At 37.0% G+C, this 16,347-nt stretch overlaps 1 protein-coding gene across 3 annotated transcripts; it reads right to left on the reverse strand.

The window, feature by feature from the left end:
* Nucleotides 1–434: 434 nt before the first annotated feature.
* Nucleotides 435–15,725, reverse strand: LOC307230354 (immunoglobulin-like and fibronectin type III domain-containing protein 1). 3 transcript variants are annotated; one of them, XM_080000673.1, is made up of 24 exons: nt 15,676–15,725; nt 13,474–13,523; nt 9,818–9,940; nt 9,573–9,712; nt 9,235–9,334; nt 9,118–9,144; nt 8,596–8,629; nt 8,289–8,484; nt 7,887–8,000; nt 7,590–7,752; nt 7,197–7,469; nt 6,323–6,721; nt 5,668–5,792; nt 4,744–4,885; nt 4,301–4,594; nt 3,839–4,138; nt 3,334–3,510; nt 3,105–3,233; nt 2,588–2,896; nt 2,209–2,294; nt 1,928–2,120; nt 1,377–1,673; nt 838–1,164; nt 435–686 (listed from the first exon to the last, which is right to left on the reverse strand). In XM_080000673.1, exons 2-24 carry the CDS (start codon nt 13,508–13,510, stop codon nt 682–684), a joined length of 3,990 nt encoding a protein of 1,329 aa, XP_079856799.1. In that variant the 5' UTR covers nt 13,511–13,523; nt 15,676–15,725; the 3' UTR covers nt 435–681. The 3 variants fall into 3 exon arrangements, with proteins under 3 accessions (XP_079856799.1, XP_079856797.1, XP_079856798.1); XM_080000671.1 differs by having other exon boundaries at nt 13,474–13,563; nt 15,676–15,722; XM_080000672.1 differs by having other exon boundaries at nt 13,474–13,563; nt 15,681–15,710.
* Between the last annotated feature and the right edge of the window lie 622 nt (nt 15,726–16,347).

Raw genomic sequence — 16,347 nt, forward strand, 5'->3', positions numbered from 1 at the left:
CACCAATCTGACTTTGTCTTTGTAGTAGTTATGTTTGTGTGTTTTGTTTTTGTTCAGTTGCAATTCTGAAGTCTGACCATGAGAAGTGGAACCTATTTTTGTTAAGACTGTGTATTGATTCTTTTGACAAAAGTGTTTTAAAATTCCATGTTGGATGGGCCACAAGATGGCATGACACTAAAATATAAAACAAAACAAAACATTCATTCATTCTGTAATTGGAAAAATAAAAACTATTGTGATGCGTTGCCCGGCACTACTTTCACATTTGTTTGATTTCTGATGGATAATACAAAATCGTCCAAATTTATATGTCGGCCAACAAAAGGTGATTCTCTGAGGTTGAGGCTCTTTCTATTCACTTTGGTAGATGGCTAAAGTGCAGTGGACGTTAACACAGTGGGTAATATCACAAAGTAAGAGACAAAGCATGCTCAATATTTTAGTTTATTTAATATCTGTTGGGCATGTTGAAGAAAAAAATGCTTATTCAACAGGATGACCATTGCGGTTGCAGTTCTCAAATACTTTCTGTGCAATTAATTGATTTCAACAAACTTTTCAATATCAAATTATTTGCTCCTAGTTGATAATGATTTTTAATAGTGTCATTGCTTTTGGAATCAATATTGATTATATGTACTGTAGCTTGAATCCTTTGAAACAGATTGGGGGTTTTCTTCACTCTGTGAAAGAAGCAAGTAAAAAAAAACAAAACATTAGGGAACACAGGGAATTTTTTGTCAAGTCTCATATCACATAAACATTGACATTGACTTTAAATTATACATTTGGGGGAATCATAATCTTAAACTTCAAAATTAAAATTGTTTGTACCTCTGACATTCAGCATCATTGAGCACTCGGCTATCCCCAGAGGGTTGTCAATTACCACTTTATACTCTCCATTGTCTTTTGGTCCGACCTTCAAAATGAGCATGGAACAGACCCCACATACATTGGTGATGTAGTAGTTGGTGTTGGTGTTCAGGCTGATGTTGTTACGGTACCATGTGGCGTGAGGTTCGGGATTACCACGAACAGCACAGCTCATGTGGCACTCGTAGCCTTGTGGAGATGTACGCCTCTTCAGGGGGACAAGAAATGATGGAGGTGACCGCAAGTCAATTGCCTTTGACTCTGGCATGTCCTGTTTAAACTTTTCTATGTTACAAAGACAAGGAAGTAAATCAGGCTTTGAGAAATATTGTAAGGGAATTATTAAAATAAAACTGGATTTCTGTTTATTAGCATTAATCCATGAGCACTAGTTGCTCATGCATTGGTTCAATGACCATGGACAAGATTTGTGTATTTGTTTTTTCGTTTATTGACCCTATAATATCTTAGCAGTCTTCGATTGAAGGATAACAAACCTTGTTCTTTTTTGGTTCCCCATGAAGGTGACTCAATCGGTGTTGACAAGCCCATGTCATTTTTAGCAAAGACCCTAAAGAAATACTCTCTTCCTGGCAGGATATTGATGACTGTGCACTTGTTGTTAAAGAGGTTGTCGGCCACCGTCCTCCAAGAGTGTTTGAAGGAGTCTCGCTTTGTTACCATGTAGTGCAGCCTGTCGTCCCTCTTCTCATCTGGAGATGATGTCCAGGAGAGGCTCACAGTTCCTGGAACATTCTGCACAAGCTCCACTGGGCCAGGAGGCTTGGGGTCATCTGACACCAGGATAGAGAGACAGATTCAGATTACAAAAATAATCTTAATCGTTAAATGTGTAAAACTTCTAAGTATCTGCATTATGGCTTAGTGTTTAGGGAGGCCAATTTGGGCTGGTGGGTGATAAGTTTAATTTGCTTTATTGTCTTTAAGTGGTGTAGGGAAATGAAGACTTGATAAATTGATAACATACATTTTATGGAAAAATAAGTGAAAATACAGGCTATTTGTGACTGTGCTGACTGATATCCACCTGTTACTCTGATTTCGACATTAAACGTCTCCTGGCCCGCACAATTTTTGACAATAATTGTATAGATGCCAGTGTCAGAGCGCTCGGATGTAGGGATCAGAAGTTGAGACCCTATATCTGAGTTAGTAATTGTCACATGTTTGGGGACTGGTAGACCATCCTTCAGCCAAATGACTTCCGGCAATGGAGAGGCCTGTGAACAGTATGGAAGAGATTTAAATGTGTCATTAAAAATGTCAAAGAAACACAGCCTGCTTGGATACTAAAACTTGGCACAGTACCTCAAAGTTGCAGTTGACACGGACGGTGTTGCCAGATTTCACAACCACAAAGGTCTTCATTTTCTTGTCTTTAAATCTTGGTCTCACTAAAGATAAATTAAACAGCCTATATTTAGGCTTTCATTTTTATTATGTTATCCTACATACTGTGTACTTTTAGGCCCACACAATAACTCTTTCAACCATTGCACCAAACAAATAGATTGTCCATATGGACAGAGGAAAATGCCTTTTGATCAAAATGTGTAATTCTGGCAAATACATGAAGGGGTATTCATGTATTTTTTACATACATGTTTGTTTGTTTACATACATTTTATTTTTATGTTTAAGAAACAGTGTTTTGCATTTTAATTACATTAAATATGCAGAAGCTTACCAGGTGGTGGCATGGCGATGATGTAATTGTCAAAGCCCTGAGGCTCCCCATCACCACCATAATTGGTTGCAATCACTCTCACCCAGTATGTGGCCATTGCCTTCAAGCCAAGCACAGTGAAGGAAGTCAGAGTAATTGGGTTGGCATTACAGCGAGTCCATTCAAGGCTCTCAATTGGTCTGATCTCCACATAGTACCCTTGGGCCTCATCCTCTACTCCTTTCACCTCCTTTGGTTTATTCCATGCCAGGGAAAATGTAGTATAATTGGAGGATGTTAACTTTAACTCTATGACTTTACCTGGGGGTTCTGCAATTAAAGTACATAATTTGATGTAATTTGTTATTGTGTTAGTGTCAATGTACAGTTTTCACAAAGTTCACATTCATTGTTTAGATTTTCTTTTTTCATCATTTCTTAATGGCCAGCGTGGGCTCAAAAATGGTTCATCACATGCATTATTTGGGTTTATATTTAGAGCCAGTGGGTGCATGGATTTGCATTCCAAATGACTTACTCATAGGGTCTCTTGCAAAAACTGCGTCACATGGAATGCTAGGATCTCCAGGACCAGATAGGTTAATAGCAGAAACTCTAAATTCATATGCTGCTCCCTCAAATACATCTTTCACTGCATACACCGTATCTAAGAGGAAGAGAGACATTGGTTAGCATTTCTCTAAAGTATATTTGCCTATTTTCCTGACTTCATGTGGTCAGGTGAACTATTCATAACTGAGTGGTACCTTTGATTGGGCCTCCTTGGTTCACAAGGCTCCAGTAGTTGCTTCCTCTCTTGTGCTTTTCCAGGTTGTATCCAATAATCTTTGTTCCACCAGTGTCACAAGGAGGAGACCATGTCATATTAATGCAGTCTTTGAAGGCACTGGTGACCTTGGGTGCGCCCGGTGCTCCAGGGTAACCTGTAGGTGTAACATTCCATTATTCTTTTTGTTATTGTATTGTAGGCATCCTTATGTTTATGTTGGGAAATGTCCTGGAACTTTTGAAGCAGGCAGGCAGGGCTTGCAGGCACCCAGACGAAGTATGTGGCTACACAGAAAGTGGCACAGTATCTGATGTATAACTTGGAGGTTTTTGGGCAGACAAGTTCAGAAATGAGGTTCTTGAGGCTCTTTAAGATATTAACTCTTCAGACGTCAAAGGGAGTAAAGACTTTGATAGCCAATAAAGGCAGTTTGATCATTTGTCATACTACCACATCTAACATGGTTGATTGTTTCGGCTTACGCAATACACCAGCTGATATATCCTCAGTCTCTAGGTAATCGCTGACACCCTCTGTGTTCTTGGCTCTGATACGGTAACAGTATCTCCTTCCTGGGTCCACGTCGGAGTCTTTGTAGCTGGTGCTGTTACTTGGGACTTCTCCCAGACATAACCATTTATGACGGCCCACTTGCTGGCGTTCAATGATATAGTGAGTCACCGGGCATCCTCCACTGTCCTTTGGAGGCTTCCATTTAAACTCCACAGATGTAACAGCACTTTCCATAATATCCACAGGGCCCTGTGGTGGTGAGGGTTTATCTAGGGAAGAGAGCGACGTCACAGTGCTGTTGTGCTTTTAACTTTCAATAAGGAATAATAATCAAAAGTGTTTTACAAGTACAGTACAATTATGTCTCTAAAATAATTGTCAAAAAGATATATGAGATACAAGGTACACAAATATTATCACCCATTACTCACCAAGCACAATGAGTTTGGACACAGCCTCTGTGGTACTGAATGCATTTTTGATTTTAATTTTGATCTCTCCACAATCCCTTCTTTGGCACTTGGAGAGGCGCAGTTGGCTCTCATTGGCTGACGTTTCAATCTTGACATTGATACCAGTGAGAAGCTCGTCATCATCCTTGTACCACTGTATACTCATTGGAGCCCCACCTGAGAAAGGTAGCTTCCACTCTGCATTTTCACCAGCCCTAACAGTCACTGGCTCTGAGAATTTCCCCAAAGCATCAAGGTCAATCTTTGGTGGGTCTGTAATGTAAGTACAGTTTATATAATTTATTATGAATATATAATGGAAGTAAAGTTTATAATCTGAAACAAACAAACACAAAAAAATCCCCAAAAATAAATGCTAAAATTAAATGACATTAAGTTGTATTGCTTATAATTAGTCATACCTTGAATATTGAGTGTTGCTTCTGATTTACGTCCCTCAGCTTCAAAACGGTACACAGCTGCATCATCATTTGTACAGCAATCAATTATCAACTTTTGACAGGCACCATCTTTGATTATCTTTAGCCCATCTGCACTGTTGAGCTGGTTAGATAAAATGTTCAGTATTAATTAGCCTTTAGGAACATTTTGGGTGAGCAGAAAAATAATTTTCTTAATTATGACAATGTGGTGGTCGGAGTTTATCCCTGGAATATCCTCTTTTTCCTATAGGGCCCCATCCTAAACATAATTATGGCCCATGAGCTGAAATCATAATGCTGAATGGAACCCAAATACAAAATACATCTATAAATAAGTCTTCCAAGACTACATTTTTGTAAGCAATTACAATTTGAATATATCGTTTTCAGTAATTATATTTTGCAAACGATGACCTGGGAATTAAATAATTATAGAACCCAGAATCGCGATTGTGGCGCCTCCCCTTGCGGCTGCCTGCGCGAGCACCTTGTGTCGATTACGTACATTTGGTATTTTTTAGTATTTTTAGAGCTTATAGAGCTTATTGTGCGTAATCACCGGGTGTCATGACATTTCACTGCATTTATGTTTGACCGTATGTATATGTATGTGACAAATAATCTCTTGAACTTGAACTTGAACTTGTAATGTCAAGCTTTGATTCCAGCTCAGCAACTAACTACTCTGCTAAATCCAATTAAGCATCAATAATAAAGCAAATTGCTGCAAAATTGAAACAATGTTAAACGATGAGAGGCATATACATGGTTGGATGGTTTAACTGCTGACCCAGTTAATGGTTCTGTCAATTGGTTGCACTTTTGGCCGACTCGACTTACCCTGTTTTATAATCTACAGGAAAAAGATGTACACTGGTAAAACTTTGGAAACACTTGACTCACCAACTTCCCATCTTTATACCACTGTCCCTCTGCACGTTCACTGCTTAGTTTACAGGACAGCTCTGCTCGTTCCCCAATATTTGCAGCAGTATCTGTCAGTCCACTAACAAAATGGACCCCTCGACCTGTGAATAAGAGCAATTAATTAAATGTCAGATAAATATATTATGATATTTTCTTAGACCACATACAATACACAATCATTAACTATGCAACATTAGTTGGAAATAAGAACTTTTTACATATTTGATACTATAACCAGATATGCAAGACAAAATTAAAAGCTCAATTACTTTTTTTTTTCGCATCAAAAGCACTTCAACAATGCCTGTCTTGAATGCATGCCATAGGTTGTAGTACTGTATGCCTATGTGACAGACCACTGATTAGCTTTTTGGTATGTCTCTCCCTTGAACTGCTCAACATGTGGCACTGCAGGACGTTGTTCACATACATTATAAACATGATTATGTATATTATAGTAAAGTATTTGTAACTTGACAATACATGTCACCTAAGGAAAGCTAAGATGCTTTTCAGTAGCAAAGAAAAAAAAAGGCAAAAACTATAAACATAATCCATAAAGTTATGGATGTTATGACAGTTTCTATTCCACAGTCAAATTGAATATGGCAATGAACAGCAATGTTTTTACCTGTGACTGTATCAGGAACTAAGTGTCCAGTGGGTACTCGCTTTTTTTTCATATCACTTTCGTCTCCTCCATCTTGATTTTCATTGTCATCTACTCCATTCATCCCATCTCCACCTGTCCCATCTCCGCCTGTCCCATCTCCACCTGTCCCATCTCCGCCTGTCCCATCTCCACCTGTCCCATTTCCACTTCCACCTGTCCCATCACCGTCTACCATGCCACCAGAACCTCCTCCTCCATCCATTCTTCCAGCTCCAGCTGCGTCCAAAACTTCTCCTTCAGTTTGTGCTCGACTGGCTTTCTCCAAGTCATATTCTTGCCTCTGCAGCTTTGCCTGCCCTTCCAGTGCTTTTTTGTCCAGGCCAGTGGTCTTACGCCTCTTTCTCCCATTTGGATCGGCTGGATCACATTAGGTGAAAGTAAATTAAGTCATTAAAACCATATCAAAGCTGTTAAAAATTGTGTTTTTTATACAAAGACAAGTTTATTGGGTTGGCAGTACTCTTAAATTAATATTTAAAAACAAAACAAATTCATTTTTCCTACTTAAACAATCTCAACTTTGGCTTTTACATTTAACATTTTAGTTATGCTTGAACACAGTTTATGCTTTATTTGTAGAGCCTTGCCATTTTAAAATCAGATTTTATCTACCAAATATAATATATATATAAATATAAATATATCAATCTTAAGTAAAATTGTATATTATTATTATTATTATTATTATTATTATTATTATTATTATTATTATTATTATTAATAATAAATATTAGATGTAAATTATAGTACTTTTTCATATCAGAGTCAACCTTAATTAATCCTCTTTTTGAATTTGCGACAGTCCAAAAAATGTGACGTAAAGGACTCTCACCATCCACTGTGAGAGCAGCACTGCTGGAAACAATCCCGGCGATGGCAAAATAGACCCCGTCGTCTGCCATTGTGCAATCTTTCACTCTCAACGTGTGAATCAGCTTGTCCTCTGAGACAGTGATGTCATATTTGTCTCCATGCTCAAGTGAGTTGGACTCTGAAGACCATGTGATTCTGTTGAGCGGCGTCGACAAGATGCATTGAAAGATTGCATCCTCGCTTTCAGTGGCTCTTGCATCCTCAATGTCAGCTTCAAATTCCACTGCAGGGACTAAGGAGGGAAATACAGTGCTTAGTTATGCAGAAAACAATTATTTATTTTCCATTAAAGCATTCTATGGTCAAAGTAGTATGCCTTTTTTAAGATGAAAATGGACAGTGGTTATCTTACCTTGGAAGTCAGTTGTGAGAACATTAGCATCATCAACATCAACCTGGTAAAACCCAGCATCCTCTTGCTGAGGATCTTTGATGCTGAAAACATACTTTGTCCCTGTTATTTCCAGGCTGTGTTTTGAATTTCTGTCATAATCATATGGAACCATCATGCCATCCTTTTGGGTTAAAGGTATAGAAGAAATGTTTCATATAAATGGAAATCAAAAATGCTTGAATAGATCTGAGCGCAATCCCTAAGACTGTGATTACATTTCACAATATAAATAGACAACATTTACTTACAACTTACCTTAAACAGGTTTATTGTGCAGTTTGGATCCATTAGTGTCATGTCTAACTCAAACTCAGCTCGGCCACTTGGTTTAACTTCAATTTGTCGAACGTTGTGCAGTCTCTTCACAACCTGTAGAACAAGGACGGCTTGGCTGAGATGAGAGAATCATTTGGCCTCGTTCAGTGAACATGTGTTTGGTCGTGTCACGATTGTTCAATCCTCTATTTTCTTTCACATTACAAAATAAAAAGTTTTGTACTCTAGTACTTGAAAAAAAAAATTGTCACGGTAACTGATTATTAAAAATATTTGTTGGTTTCAGCTTTGAATGTACAGGATTAACCATTGTACAGAAATTTAAAAAAGATACATCATTGCACGGCAATTTAAGATTGTACAGTATCTGTAATAATATACCTTTGCCTGTTCATCCTCCCTTTCATTTTTCATCTGGTTTAGTTTCTTCAACATCCAACGGAAGTCAGTAACACCGAAATCAAAACAGATTTTCTCATAGTCCATTTTTCGTGCACTGAGAAGTAATTCCCAGAGTTTAGGATCGATTTCTCCCTCTTTCTTTGGTGGGAGCTGCTTCTTTCTAGGGGCAACAACACTCAATAGAGAAAGATAAGAGAGGTAAACACACAGCAGTGCTCTTTCTTTAGTCATATTTCTTTTTCAGAAGCACACTGTTATAAATGATCTTGAATAACATGTGTTTTACGTTTTCTTGAGCATCGATCTGAAATCTTGTGTTCCTGCAACAAAATATAACAGCACTTAAATGGGACTGCATTTTCACATTTCTATCAAGTTTACAATCCCTCTTCACCCTTTGTGTGGCATGATTATCTGGCCCTGCATGTTCTACAGCTTCAGTACAGCTGCTTCATCTTGGTTGATCCAAATAGGACTAATTGTGACCAATTTTCCAGAGAATATTACAAAATGTCAAATCTCAACAATTTCAAGTTCGTAAGCTTCTCTCAGAGAATACAGCAGGGATTAAATTGTATAGGTTGTTGCCAAAATGTCTGCAGAATATCTGCAAATTACAAATCAATTTCAGTATTTATCGTTATTCCACAGCCTGGATGTAAGGCCAAGGAGACCTACTATGCAAAATTATGCCTTTTCTTTGAAATGGCAAAAATAATTCAAAAGTCCAATTCATTTGGAAATCATTGTATTTGTGTGGTTTGAATGGGATGATATGTATTGGTCGATAATATTCTTAAAAACCTACCTTCTTGGGGCTTTTTCTTTGATTCAGCTAAAGAAAACATAGTTAATAAAGAGTGCATGATTAAAACTTGTGTTTTATAAAACAAAAGTTTAAGTAACAATGAAAAACATTGCTCACCTTCAATTACAGTCAACGTAGAAGCGCAAACGGCGCTCCCATATTCATTGGTGGCGAAACATTTGTAGGTGTCAGCTTGGTCTGCTTTCACGTTCGGTATCTGATTGCATGAGTAATGTATATGTGTGTTTAGATTTTGATATTTGGCTCGTCGACTGACATAAAGTAACATAACAGGTGCTGTAAAGTTGTGCGAATGTTGCAATACAAGCAACAAATTGGAGTAAAAGTGATTATGAAAATCCTCCTCATTGTTTTTGAAAAAAATAATAAGCACTTTGATCAGATGTATTTGGAGAGAAGTAGGGAAAAATGTTACTCGCATGCTTTCATCTTACCTCCAGAATATGCTCCCTCGTCCTTTCATCATATCTTGTCTTATACTTCAGGAAATCAGTGAGTTCACATTTGCTGCATTCCCACGTCACGGTTGGTGCTGGATCACCAGTGACCATTGCTTTGAAAATGGCTTTTTTACCTTAAAAATGAAATGCAACAATCAGTGCTACAGTGAAAATTTGTAATTAGTGTAAGATAATCTCATAGTATTCTTAGGTATTATTATTTTTCTTCCCCTTCTTACCCTCTTGAACATTCACTCGCATCGGTTTCCGGAAAAAATCAGGACTTGATTTTCCTAGTGGAACTTGCTCAACATACTGAGTAATCGTAACCCCAGGAACTGTGGACCTTTTCTGGATAGCCACTGTGAAGAAAAAGAGAAAAATGTTTATCTATACAGTATTTCCAAATGAGTTAGTAATAGTGAGATTTTGAAGACAGGTGGAGTATAAAAGAAATACAAAACATTATAAATATTTTGTGTTTGTCAGTATACTGAGATTTTTTTCATTCTCCCATACCATTTTGCATTCTTTGCATACTTTTATTTTCACCCCGGTGTGTTTTCCCCAGGTTATGTTAATCGTGCACTATGTTATATATGTATAAGTATATATAGAGTATAAAGGCAAGTTTATCAAATATGTCAGCTTTTGAGGTTGTATTTGAGCCAATATTCCACAAGAGGTCAGTATTTATTTTCTTACTAAGAAGCAATGAAGAGCAAAAAATGACGACATAAGTAGAGCCCAGTCAGCCTATAGTATATCAGATTATAATCAATAATATGTGAAAAGATATTACAAAACATTAGGTGGGTGGCTTTGAATGAGCAGGGATAGAATGTGTAATGTAGAACAAAGTTTAATCAACGTAGCTGTCCAGGTAATGCTCTGCCAGTGCTGAATGTTTTGACAGCTTTATGAAAGTTTGCATCTAAATTAATAACATCAGGGGGGGAAAGGAGACGTTTAGGCCATTTATCATGTCGCACTTTCTCATTGTGAACAAAGAAGCGACACTAAAAAAATGCAAGTTGGCCAAAACATGCACTTGAGAAGCTGAGCTATGCTCCCCTCCACGCCAGTCTCAATCCTACCTTTACCCGAAGCCACCATTTCATCATCAAGTTGCATGATATCACACAAGAGATAGCAGACAACAAAGTGAACAGAAAAATTACTATCTAACAGTAATGAAAGGACCAGGATTAAACAGGATTACATTTGTTTAAAAAACTGCTAAACATCTTAAAGTGAGAGGGCGACAGAAAAGGAAAACATTTATTGGAATCATGTTTCTTATCTTCAAAAAACCGAACAAGATAATTTCTGATTCATTAAGTGTTATCTTGTCACACCCAACGCTTTTGGACATTTTTTCTATTTGATAGCGTAGTCATTATTGATTAAGACAATAATCGGCCGGAATTTTTACATTAGCTAAAGCACGTTTTCAAAGGTTGCAGACAATTTCATAAATTGTCATTTCATTACGCTGCTTCTCATTAAATGTTCAGACAGTTTTAGAAGCCTGCTCAAGTATGGAAGGCCTGTATCTAATATTCATTACACTGTTTGTGTAATCTCTCAAGGGGTTCCAATATGTTTATGTTTTATCATCTGCATGCAGTCATGGTGTATTTAGCAACCTTAAAAAAAACACATTCATTCATTTATAACCTAAGTCTGCATGTGGGTAGGTTGCTTCTAATACTATACTATACAATACTAGAACAACAGTCGGTAATAAAGGCCCCCTTTAGAGGACATAACTCTGACTCCTGAAATTCTCAAGAGTATACACGCTGTTTCATTGAACTGCTTCTTGGATGTTGTTTGATTTTGGATCATTTAGATTTGTTAGTCAACTTAGTCAGCATACAGCAAAACTAATACTACTTTTTATTATCATGCCATTAGTTTAAACACAGAATAGACAGCATTGGTAATGCATTGTCTTTTTCTATAGCATATCATAGTAACAGCAAATATTATGTTTTTAATTCACAATATGAAATTAAACTTGTGTATTTGAAGCACATTTATTGTAATGATGCAAAATTCCTTTACTTGTATTGGCTGTTAATGTGGCTCACAACGGATTTACAGCAGAGGAAACGTTGGAGTAATAAAGGAACCTCAGTCTATGCGCTGGTGCAGTATTGTTGCATAGAAGTTGCATACGTTTGGCTCATTTGAATTTGTTTTAAATAAACAAGTGAAATATTTTTTCATTTCAAAAGATTATAGCAAAGAGACGATGCACAGGGATAATAAAATGCCATCTTATTCAATCTATTGGAAAATAATTTACTGCTAATTATTATGTTCTACTATGATGCCGGTAAGGCAGATGCAATCACATATTGTTTTTCCTTAATGTCTGACTTTATTCACAATGCTTGATGGAAATGGTCTTTTGAAAGAGGATTGAAAATAACTATGTTTACCCTTTCCTGCATGTTTCCAGTTTTGCTCCCCACCATATGGTGAAAAGGAACCCTGACCAGGCTAAGATATTTTTTTTTTACAAAACTATATTGAAAATAATGACTACTCCTTTTGACTGTTTCTTTATAGTAGTCATATAGTATCAGCTGATGTTAAGTTATATGCACTTAGTTTCCTTTAGGGACTTATGTTTTGAAGTTTTTTTTAACCAAGCTGCTAGATTTTCAATGAAAACCATAATTTTGTTTTTTAAGTTGTCATTTCTGAGGCTGCATGCGGGTTACATGACTGGTGAAGCGCCTTTAAGTGATTAAAATAGAAGCGTTCTCACACGGCACTCCGTAAGTGGATGTGTCCTGCTGCGTCAGTGTCTGGTGCAGCTTGGCCATTACATTCATACCCTGCATCCCAAACCATCCACTAAGCTCCAGCCCTCAATTTCTGACTGACACTCAATGTTGAGTTTGAGGAATGCCTGTGAGGGACATTTGGTGCAGAAGAGCTGAGGGTGGCGTGGAGACCACATTTAGGACACAATTGGGTCCTCGGCGGCTGTATTTTCAGTCATTAAAAGTAAATAAAAACAATGTTGAAAAACCTCACAAAGGCATAAGGGATTTAATGACATAACTATGAGTTTTTCGAAACAAATAACATTTTGGCAATTGCTAAACATTTCACAAGCATGTTCATGGCATACATTTAGAAAATTATACATAAACAATTTTCACTAGTTATGAATTTACAGTTTTACAACTACACCACAACTCCCAATGCTTGCAATGAGTCCGCACTTGAATTTTCTGGGTTCCAAGGGTTGGATTGGAGCGCCGAATATCTACCTGCTCACACTCCGTTGGGTAATGCTTGTCGTGCCATGGGGTCAAGTGAGCATGCAAAGTCGAGGGTTATTGAGTAGGTCATCACTCATGCAACACCATTAATAATGTACCATTATTGAGTTATATAGTTATATAGTTTAGTTATATATATATATGGTTTACCCTAACAAAAACAAACATGTCAACTGTGCACTAATTGTGCAAAATATACTTTTTAATCCCTTGTTCATGCTAATTTAATCAAAAAGTGTCTTTAGCCTACATTAAGTACTTGTGGCTGATATTAGTACTAGGACTGGTGTTGGATAACTTTAGCTTACATTGTTTAATTAACATCACTGTTGACGTTTTCGTTACGTGTTGTGAATTTGTTGCATTTTTTGTTTTCAAGTCTTTATTGTGTTTTTGGGTACAATTGTTTTCTTTTCATTTATCTACAGCTTTAAGGTTAAGGTTTGCCATCATTTTCTTTGTGCTTAATTTAGTTTTTTAAACGATTAGCAATTAGGGAGCTTTAAATGGGACTTTGTTTTCTGCAAGCATCTATTTCCTGTATAAAATCCGACACTAAATATGTTCATAGTATTTTTTTTGAACCTTACCAAATCCATCTTGGGTTGGGTTTGGCTCTGACTTCATTGCAGCGTCTTTTCTTCTTGGACAAATAAGTATTTATTTGTTTAACTTTGTGACTGGAAAACAAGCACACATCATATATGCTGGAGATATTTTATTATTATCACATATTGTTATCAACACGAAAAGAAAAAAAACAAAACCTTATATACTACGGAAAAGAAAAACCTTGGTTAAAACATGTCAGTCATACATAATGCTCTCAAAAATAGCAATGTATTATGACTTTAATTAGGTTGTCTCATTGAGATTAAAACCTTCCAAGAGAGAACCAAATTTATAAGAAAACGAACAATACAATTCATTCACAACTTAAACTTAAAACAAAAATCTGTCTCTCATGCATAGATTGGCAAGTATAGTTTTTATAACATAACAATTTATTAGTCACCGGGGAGAAATCCATGAAATTATATCGAAGTATGTGATCAGAAATGTCAAAAATGTTTCATTTTCTGGTTTCATATTACAAAACAAGGTTATAAGTTAACTGTAACATTTTCATTTAGATTTTAGAGAATGGCAAGCCAGCTTTGCGTAATAGCCGACAAGAAGCAACACTCTTAAGATCCCCTCAAAGGGCATCAGTTTTTTTTTAACATGTACAGTCACACCCTTGTGGACGGGTGACATCACTCCCTGAGTATGCCTTCCCCTGCTGTGTGATCCACCCGGCGGTCGGATCCATGCAGGACACCGTAAAGTGGGGAATGTGAAATCCCACCTTATGGCTGACTCTGCCTAACTGCATCTGGAGTCAAGTGGCTGTGCCAGAAATTTAACTGCTGTAGATCCAAACATAGACGAGGGCAGTGTGTCTTTGCGTTAACTCACTAATCCGATTCACATTGGCCGATGGCATGCTACCAACTAGTTTGATATATTGTATAAAGGTATAAAGATTATTTAGAGCAAGTAGAGAATCACCGTGTCATATCAGAATGAAAACAACAACACAATATTCTCTAAAGAAATAGAGGGAATAGTGTTTTACCCAGGGTGCTCCAACCAATCTTTTAAGGTTAAGCACTGCTTGGTAATAACAACCAAGGGCCAAAATCTGTCTTGTTTTAGAGACTATGAAAATAAATGGAGTCAACTTGTTTGACAGCGGGGACAGCAGCAAATTGTTCCTATTACCTACACACAAAACCGATTGGTATTTAATTAAGTGCTTGTTTTTAATAATTGCTTCATCCCTTGATCATTCCATTCTCCAGCTGAAGATCTATACTAACTCACTGTGCCACCTTTCAGCCAAATACCTGGAGCAGGCTTTAATTATCATTTGAGTGCCATAGTTACAATGAATGCTAGGGAGTAGAAAGCCAAATAAATAACACATTCTTGGGCTGTAGGGCCTTGAGATCCAACTGCAAAATTACCATATCAGGAACCCATGCAGAAAATGAAATCAAGGTATTGAAGTTATGTATCAAATAGGCTTTAATATTAAACAATCAATAAAGAAATCCATGGAGCTATAATCCTGTTGATAGGGTGAGGTCCAGCTGATAGAAGGCCACTTCCATCGATTATATTTCTTATTAAAAAGCTGACGTACTGTCTTAACTTCTGAAAATAGGACTTTACCATTATTTTAGTTGTCAACATCAACACTTTATCTGACAGCCAGACCATATTTCCAATTTATAATGTGAGTAATAAAGCATGGCAGACGTAAAATTATATAATTGAGTGCTTCTAGAAATTCCAACAGTACATAAATCATTTTAAATGAGAACACACCTCCAAGAAAATCTAATTCTGAAGCAATTTGATGGCATGAAACACACGTTTCATCACAGATATGCTTATAATAAAGCCACATATTTTCTTATATTAACACTTGTAAATTAAACATTTTGAAGCTTTTTAGTTCCAGGCAAGAGGGCTCAACTATTTAAACAGAAGGGCTGAAGGGATGATTTTATTATTATATCTTATTATCCGTAAAAATCCTGAAAGTTGTAGGGGATCTCCGCCAGAGGTATACAGTTTTTTTTTTTTTTTACGAGATGGCACCATTTAATGATCTCGCGTCTTCGTTTTCACTAGACCTTGAACATCTAACTGAAAGAATGTTTAACAATTTGTTAACTTCTACCGGCGAAGCCTGCTAAAGTTTTATTCAAACGAAACTAAAACAACCAAGAAAACAGACTTACTTTACCTCAGCCCTTACATCCGCAGCCCTTCCTCTTCAGCTTGTAGCTTCTTCTCACTGGTCGATATGTCAAAGCCCACACCCCTTTATGTAAGGTGATAAAATGCGCAGATCTGCTGGGGAAAAAACCTTATTACCACATTGGCAAAGGCAAGTGTGACGGTTTTCCTTACCCCATCCTCATGAAACCGATCACCTTCCTATAGGAGATAAGCCTTCACACCCAATCTCACATCATTATTTTTCTCCGAAATTTGGAACACATTTTTGAGTACTATCTCATTAGATGGCCACAATCATTTTAGATATACATACATTTATTCAAAATGAAATTATAATATGCCTTTAGCATGGACGCTGAACAGGTTAGGATGCTGGTTCTACTGATTTATGATAGTACAATAAGCACGTAATGTATTTTCAGAGTTGGATTCGGGTAACATGAACATGAACTGAGTTACTTTATGTGTCTGTAAAAAATCCACATGAGACTTTTCATTTGGTAAAGAAATCCCTGGTCGGTCACACTTGCTCAGACTTGAATTTGAACTATGGGAGTTCTAATTATTCCCCATAAGTATATGTGACAATTCTGTCAAGAGGGTTCTCCAAAGCAAATGGGGGTATTTGGAGAGTCACACTGGTCTATGCTATTGATGTTATATAAAGAGGC

Source organism: Zeus faber, assembly GCF_960531495.2.
Source record: "Zeus faber genome assembly, chromosome: 5".
NCBI classification, from domain to species: domain Eukaryota; kingdom Metazoa; phylum Chordata; class Actinopteri; order Zeiformes; family Zeidae; genus Zeus; species Zeus faber.

What these genes read in the sequence shown, in the direction of transcription:
- LOC307230354 (XM_080000673.1), bottom strand. Translation starts at nt 13,510, where the DNA reads ATGAAGTCAGAGCCAAACCCAACCCAAGATGGATTTG. An exon ending in GCGAGTGAATGTTCAAGAGG is followed by an intron (nt 9,713 to 9,817) that starts GTAAGAAGGGGA and finishes TTCATTTTTAAG; the next exon opens with GTAAAAAAGCCATTTTCAAA. An exon ending in GCACAATAAACCTGTTTAAG is followed by an intron (nt 7,753 to 7,886) that starts GTAAGTTGTAAG and finishes TTAACCCAAAAG; the next exon opens with GATGGCATGATGGTTCCATA.